Source organism: Lathyrus oleraceus, chromosome 3, assembly GCF_024323335.1.
Source record: "Lathyrus oleraceus cultivar Zhongwan6 chromosome 3, CAAS_Psat_ZW6_1.0, whole genome shotgun sequence".
Taxonomy (NCBI): Eukaryota; Viridiplantae; Streptophyta; class Magnoliopsida; order Fabales; family Fabaceae; genus Lathyrus; species Lathyrus oleraceus.
Genome location: NC_066581.1, coordinates 304368019 through 304376614, shown reverse-complemented (window position 1 = coordinate 304376614; position 8596 = coordinate 304368019). Strand labels below are relative to the sequence as shown.

General features: G+C 34.1%; 2 protein-coding genes across 2 annotated transcripts; one reads left to right on the top strand and one right to left on the bottom strand.

Moving 5' to 3' along the window:
• Positions 1-531: 531 nt before the first annotated feature.
• LOC127130981 (uncharacterized) lies at positions 532-1251 on the top strand. The gene is made up of 3 exons (XM_051059930.1): positions 532-827; positions 915-1039; positions 1148-1251. Exons 1-3 carry the CDS (start codon positions 532-534, stop codon positions 1249-1251), a joined length of 525 nt encoding a protein of 174 aa, XP_050915887.1.
• A 1464-nt stretch (positions 1252-2715) lies between these two features.
• LOC127130979 (uncharacterized mitochondrial protein AtMg00810-like) lies at positions 2716-3747 on the bottom strand. Its single transcript, XM_051059929.1, has one exon. It carries the CDS (start codon positions 3745-3747, stop codon positions 2716-2718), a length of 1032 nt encoding a protein of 343 aa, XP_050915886.1.
• Positions 3748-8596: the final 4849 nt, after the last annotated feature.

Genomic DNA, 8596 nt, shown 5'->3' with positions numbered 1-8596 from the left:
GTTTATGCGTCATATATTATTTGAATGTATTTCTCACCCCTTTTGCTTGAATGTTGTCCTCCATGGACATCCTGTAGATACTCAAGAGTAATTATTGCAGTAAGTGAAGTTAGCTTAGGGAGTTACTTATTTAGATTCATTGTATTAGAAGTCTTGCTCTGATCTTGTAACATCGGGATCAGGAATGATTTATTTTGATTATTCTATTGAAGTTTAATAGTTCATTAGATTATGTTGAAGTGTTTAAGAGTTGAGTTTAACAACCCTTGGTTTTGATGACATTAGTATATTTCACTGCATGTTTATTAATTGTTGAATGATTTTAGAGGTTTGTCGTTGATGACACCTTAAATTTTTGTGCAATTATTAATACATAAGTTTCGGGGTTTATGGTGTTACATAGTGGTATCATAACAGGTCAGTCGGTCCGGCCAGGTTTTTGTGATTTTAATTATTCATGGTGTACGACATGTGTGTGAACACTGTCGATACATTATTTATTCTAACAGTTGTTTGTTGCTGTTCAAAGGAATGAGTGAGAGAAATGACACGGTTGTTGCTGATTCCTTGACAACCTTGGCTCAAGTGGTAAAAGTTCAGCAGAATCCACAGGTTGAAGATGTTGAATCTCGTGGACTAGACAGGTTTCTGAGGAACAAACCACCAACCTTCAAAGGAAGGCTTGATCCAGAAGGCGCACGGGTTTGGTTGCAGAAGATCGAGAAAATCTTTCGAGTGCTGGCATGTGCAGATGCTCTAAAGATTCGTTATGGTTCTTATATATTGTCTGAAGAAGCAGAGTATTTGTGGGATAATGCTAGACAAAGGTTTGAAGCTAATGGTACAATGATTACTTAGGCTGTTTTCAAGTGAGCATTCTTAGAAAAATATTTCCCGATTAATGTGCGTTGCAGGAAAGAGGTGCAATTCCCCGAACTTAAGCAAGAAAATATGATTGTTGCAGATTATGCCGCCAAATTTGAAGAGTTGTCTAGGTTATGCCATCACTATAATGGAGCAGAGGCGAAGATGTCTAAGTGTATCAAGTTTGGGAATGGACTACGCCCATAGATTAAGCAATTTATTGGGTATTAGGAAATTCTTCAGTTCTCTGTGCTAGTTAACAAGTGTCGTATCTATGATGAAGATAGTCATGCTAGATCCTACCATTACAAGAGTGTTAGTGACAAGAGAAATGGTAACCTAAATCGCAGAAAATTGTATGGTGCTCCATCTGTTAAAGGGAAGTAGAGTACTTTTGATGAGAAAAATATAAGTGGTGGAAGAGCTCCTAATTTTTTGAGGTGTTATAAATGTGGTGAGTTTGGGAATCACATCTCTGAGTGCAAGAGTACAACTGTGATCTGCTTCAAGTGTGGGAAGCTAGGACATCATATTTGATTATGCATAATGAATGTTAAAACATTTAAGGAGATATCGTATTTGATTCTGCATGATGAATGTCAAAACATTTAAGGAGACATCAGATTTGATTCTGCAGATTAGATGTCAAAACATTTAAGGAGACATCAGATTTGCTTTGATCAAATATTATGCAGAATAGATGTCAAAACATTTAAAGAGACATCATATTTGATTTGATTTATTTTGGATCTGTTGATTTTTTAGCCCGAATCCCATGCTATTCTAGGGTTATTTAAAGGGTGATTTTAAACCTAAGAAAAACACGGAGTTGCGCTGGAAATTGTCATTGTTAGGATTTAGTTGTCGTTGTTATTTGTGAGTCATTCTAGTATCTCTTTGATGCTTGAATTGGACTGAGCTTTTAAGCAAGAGTGTATTATGTTTCATTGGAAGTGTGTCTTCTGTTCTTTGATTGTTTTCAGTTGTTATCACTGCTTTGTGATTGAAGGGAGGTGAGAGGCGTCTCATATCTAGGAGAGTCTTAAATAGAAATTCCAAGGGTAATGATTAGGTGAGAAGTTTGTAAAACCAGAGGTTGTTTAGAACTTCAAACTAATACTATTATAGTGGATTTCCTTCCTGACTTGGATGCCCCCAGATGTAGGTGACGTTGCACCCAACTGGGTTAACAATTGACTTGTATTATTTACTTCCTGCTTTTTACACTGTAATTGTTTCTGGCGTGACATGTCCTGAACCTGGTGTCGTGACATCGTATACAACATCTATTATCTGCATAATTGTTTCTGGTGTGACATGTCATAATGCTGGTGTTGTGACATCTATACGACATATGTTATCTGCTTACTATTATTGTTGTGTCACTAGTACATAACTACTTTAGAATTATTGATATAATACCTATTTTTTTAAATGGTATAAAATTTATATACAATGGCAATTTTATAATTAAAATAAAATTCTAGTTTTAATGTTAATCATTAATATCTCATTTTTAGAAAACCTACTGTCTAATCTATATTACTTTTATTACAAATAATTTTTTAATGTAAGATACCCGCTTTTAAAGAAAAATAAGTATAAAATAATAAAACGACAACACACACACACACACACACACACACATATATATATATATATATATATATATATATATATATATATATATATTATTGTAATTGTATCTCTGTGTGTCTAATATGATCACACATGGTGTATATTTATATGCAAATAGGGAATATACAATAGGAAATAATATCAATTACAGTTATGACTAATTGAATATCAATCAATACTAATTGATTGATAACATATTCTTAACACTCCCCCTCAAGCCGGATCGTATATATTGTATGATCCGAGCTTGTTACAAATATAATTCACTCGAGAACCCTTGAGAGACTTGGTAAACATATCAGCCAATTGATCTTCAGATTTTATGAATTCCGTGGTTATTTCTCCCGACAGTACCTTGTCTCTTACATAGTGACAATCTATTTCTATGTGCTTGGTCCGTTCATGGAAAACCGGATTGGACGCAATGTGGAGTGCCGCTTGATTGTCGCATATGAGTTTTGTGTTCTGAAGGTCACCGAACCTAAGTTTTGAGAGCAAATTCTTAAGCCAAGCAAGTTCTTTTGAGGCTGCTGCCATAGCCCGATATTCAGCTTCAGCACTAGATAATGCAACTGTGTTTTGTTTCTTGCTTCTCCATGAGATCATATTTCCTCCAATAAGAACACAATATCCAGAAGTGGATCTCCTATCCGACGGTGATCCTGCCCAATCTGCATCTGAGTAACAAGTGATTTTAGCATCACCCTTATCTTCATATAATAGGCCTTTTCCTGGTGCATTCTTTATATATATGAGAATCCGAATAACGACATTCCAATGAGTATCACAAGGAGCATTAAGGAATTGACTCACAATACTCACTGCAAAAGTAATATCCGGTCTGGTGAGGGTAAGATAATTGAGTCTACCCACTAGACGTCGATATCTTCCCGGGTCTTTCAACAACTCCCCCTGACCCGGAAGAAGCTTGACATTGGGATCCATAGGAGTATCAATCGGACGACAGTCAAGCATACCAGTTTCAGTTAGGATGTCTAATGCATACTTACGTTGGTTAATTGTAATGCCTGATGAGGACTGTGCAACCTCAATACCTAAGAAGTATCTGAGTGGACCCAAATCTTTTGTCTGAAAGTTTTTGAAAAGATGAGTTTTGAGTCGCTGAATACCGTCTGTATCGTCTCCAGTGATAACAATGTCATCAACATAAACCACAAGAAAGATGTGTTGTCCGTTGGAAGAGTGAAGGAAGAAAACAGAATGATCTGCTTCACATCTAGTCATACCAAACTGTATCAAGGCAGAGCTGAAGCGACCAAACCAAGCACGTGGAGATTGTTTTAGCCCATAAAGAGATCGATTGAGCCGACAAACAAATCTCGAATTACCAGGAATAGTAAAACCTGGAGGTTGATCCGTATACACTTCCTCCTCCAATTCTCCGTGTAAGAATGCATTTTTAATATCCTACTGATGAAGCGACCAATGATTAATAGCAGCCAATGCAAGGAAGAGACGGACTGAACTAATCTTGGCCACTGGAGAGAAGGTGTCACCATAATCAAGGCCAAATATTTGTGTGTATCCCTTGGCTACCAAACGAGCTTTAAAACGATCAATCTGACCATCTGGTCCAATTTTCACTGTATAAACCCATCGACAGCCCACTGTAGTTTTGTCTGGAGGTAAAGGAACAATGTCCCAAGTGTTATTTGAATGCAATGCAGTCATTTCTTCCACCATCGCCTGACGCCAATTGGGGTCAGTCATAGCTTCACCTGTAGACTTAGGAATAGACACAGAATCCAAAGCAGACACAAAAGAAACATAGGAAGTAGATAGACGGTCATAATTTAAAGCGCAGACATATTTAGGATTTGGATTATGAGATCGAATACCTTTTCGTAATGCTATTGGAAGGTCAAGTTCAGGTGACGTAGTTGGAGGAACAATTGGAGTAGGAGATGGTGTTGGTGGATCAATATCATCTCTAACTGCCGATGGACGCGTTGTGCGTCGCTGATATACCTGCAAAGGAGGTTTAATGGGTGTGGGGATGACAGAAGGGATATCTTGATCATCTAAATTACAAATCTCCTGGGAGGACGAAGAGGCAGAGAAAAAAGGAGAACCTTCAAAAAATGTTACATCGGAAGAGACAATGTACCGTTGAAGTTGAGGACAAAAACAACGATATCCCTTTTGTATACGTGAGTAGCCTAGAAAAATGGATTTGAGAGATTTAGCGGAAAGTTTGTCTTTACCTGGATTAAGATCATGAACAAAGCATGTGCAACCAAACACACAAAGGGGAATGGGGTAGAGATCATGTTCCGGATTCAAGATAGAGTATGGAATCTGATTTTGAAGGACCGAGGAAGGCATTCGGTTGATAAGGTGACATGCGGTGAGGAGAGCATCACCCCAAAAACGAGAGGGTACATTGTGGTGAAGAAGAAGAGTTCGTGCAGTTTCAACTAAATGACGATTCTTCCGTTCAGCAACACCGTTCTGTTGTGGTGTATGAGCACATGATGATTGGTGAATAATTGCCTGTAATGTTAAAAAAGATTGAAACTGGGATGACATATATTCACGAGCATTATCTGTGCGTAAAATTTTAATGGTAGTATTAAACTGGTTTTTAATTTCAGCATAAAACTCTTGGAATATACGGAAAACATCTGAACGATTTTTCATTAGAAATAACCAAGTGCATCGTGAGTAATCGTCGATGAACGTGACAAAGTAATAGTATCCTAAAGTAGACTTCACACGACTAGGACCCCAAATATCAGAGTGAACTAAAGCAAAAGGTGATGCAACACTTTTATTTACTCGTTGACAATAAGTACTACGAGTATGTTTGCCTAATTGACAGGACTGACACTCAAAAGAAGAAAGCTTAGAAAGACTAGGAACTAAAAGACGCATTTTATTGTGACTAGGGTGACCCAAACGTTGATGTGTGAGTTCTTGAGAAGCAATAGAAGCACAGGTCACCGGTGGAGAAAGATGATATAATCCTCCAGCTTCACTCCCTGCTCCAATCGTCCGTCCTGTACGTCGATCCTGGATATGAAATGAATTAGCATTAAAAAGAACTGAACAATCAAGAGTACGAATAAGCTTGTGAACAGATATTAGATTAAAGGGACAACCAGGAATGTAAAGGACAGACTCTAAAGACAAGTTTGGAAGTGGATGTGCCTGACCAAGGCCTTGAACTTTGGCTTTAGAACCATCCGCCACAGTGACAGAAGGCAAAGAATCAGAATAAGACAAATTAGATAAAAGAGATTTATTACCAGTCATATGATCAGATGCACCAGAGTCAAGGACCCAAGGACCAAGTGAAGGTGTAGAGACAAAAGCTACAGGATTACCCGACTGAGCAGCAGCGACAGATGATGATTGTTGATGGGCTGCTTTGTATTGGAGGAAATCATTGTAATCAGCGGCGGGAATAGTGACATCTTTAGTGAACATGATGGAATCGGTATCTCCCATGATATTTGATGGCTCGGAATGAAAAATCGAGAGCAGATCTGGAAAAACGGCGACGGCTGGGGGCAGCGGATGCGCGGCTGATTGTCCGGCGCGTGAGATTCACGTGCGATGAAGGAGGAGAGACGTGTGCGGACGCGTGCGGCGGCGGAAGGCAGTGAATCTGGCCGATTTGTAGGAGACGATTCCGGCGTATAGGAATCTCGCCGAAAAGTCGACAGGAGCGGCGGAGACGGCGGCGGCGCTGTGGGTGGCCGGAAAAAAAAGAAAAAAAATACTAATTGATTAATTGAATATCATATTGGTATTGAGTATCAGAACTGGTACCACAAAATACTAATTGACTAATTGAGTATCAGAGCTGGTCGACCAATGATCACACATGGTGTATATTTATATGCAAATAGGGAATATACAATAGGAAATAATATCAATTACAGTTATGACTAATTGAATATCAATCAATACTAATTGATTGATAACATATTCTTAACATATATATATATATATATATATATATATATATATATATATATATATATATATATATATATATATATATATATATATATATATATATATATATATATATAAATTCATACCTACTTTTAGAAATATTAAATGTGATACCAAAATTTAAGTTTGTACCTGATTTAATTTGGAAAAATTATATACACAATAAATAAATAATTAAAATTGCCACTAAAATTTAGAAAAGTCCGCATCATATTCGCGCTTCATAAAATTTGTGCTTTTGTAAAATCTACGCTTGTAAAATCTGAAACTGCATATCAGATACAACCCATACAACCCTTATGCTCTCATATTAGGATTTCACAACAAATGATTTAAAATTTAATCTTGTCTCTCAATTATTTTCTCAATCAATCAAATTTGAAAAATTCTCTCAAAAAATGTTCGAAATAAAAAACTTTCTCAAAATTAATTATGAATAATCACAAACGTAATCTCTCTCTTTTATGTTTCAATCTTTCCTTAAATTGGATTTGCTGATCAATATTACTATTGAATTAGAATATATCTCGATTTGTTGATTTGTTTCCATAGAATCGGTATTCCCTCCCGTTTGTCACACACCGCGTCAAGATCCTCGTGGTATATCTTTTTACTTTTTATTATTTTTGTTAAACCCTCACTCTAATTTAGTTAATTTTATTTAATTTGTATTCTTTGGAAATGAAATTCCATATCACTTTGATTCATGGTTATAACTTTGTTATTTGATACTTATTTTTAGGTATTATTTGATGTGATTTTTTATACTTGAAATTATTTATTTATTTATTTTAGTTTTGAATTTCATATACAAAATTTTGAGTTGATATGATCCTTAGTAAAATAAAATGTCATAATCAATATTAATAAATAAAAATTCACAAATAAATCAATTAAACAAATAAATAGAATTTAAATTAAAATTGTGAGGCTTGACGAATAAAATCTAATTGTCTTTTTCAATAACTAATATTTTTTTTCACATTCATTTTATATATAATTATAGACTCTACCTCAAAAAAAAAAATAGGAGTGTGGAATCTTGGAGTTAGACATTATTTAATAAACCAATAAATAATTCCATATTTTAATTAGTCACACATATTTAACCTTAAGTATTGCCTCACTGAAAAAAGAATTAAACAATAATGATAATTTAGACCAAAAACTAGAACAATAATGATAATAATAAGAATTAAATGCTATTAGATTTTCTTATTTTTTACAATAAATATTATAGAAAATAATAGGTAAAAGAAGTAAAAAAATTATTTTTATTTGTATATTTTTTTTTCATGAATTCATTTTCTGTATTAATATATTTATATTTATATTTATTTCAACAATTTAGATATCTTCATCGTTGGTGTATCTCGAAGACCTCTAGCGAGAAATTTCTTTGATCTTTTTAGGATATTTAATAACAAACCTGATGGAAGTGATGAAGCTATGCAAGCATTCACACAAAATAAGATGTATAATAACCCTTAAAATATTTTTTAGGATCCGCTAGAATGTATAAGTGCATATTACTAATTAGATTGTCAAATTATTTGCATGTTATATTTTTTTATATATGTTTCTAACATAGTTGTTTGTAAAATCACATCAAAAAACACTAACAATTATTTATAAAATCACATCAAACACTAACAATTATTTGTAATTTATCCAGATGATAATATTATTTTTTGTTCGCCTTAAAATCAACCCAAAAAATATTTTAAGGACACACTTCTAAGATAAAATGTATCTTTCAAAATTTATATTAAAATTCCTCTATTGTTTAGCTTTATATGTCTACTAAATATAATTAGATTTTTGTTTAATATTATTATTTTTATTAAGGTTATGAGAGGTTATAACATCCTGAGAGACTGTATTATGAATAAAAAAGCCTAACTTTATATATATATATATATATATATATATATATATATATATATATATATTATTTAATTTGTAGATGATAATATTATTTATTGATTTTGTTCCCTTGAAAAATCAACCAAGCAAGTCTTTTAAGGACACGCTTCTAAGGTAAAATGTATCTTTTAAAATTTATATTGAGATTTCTCTATTGTTTAGCTTTATATGTTTACTAAATATA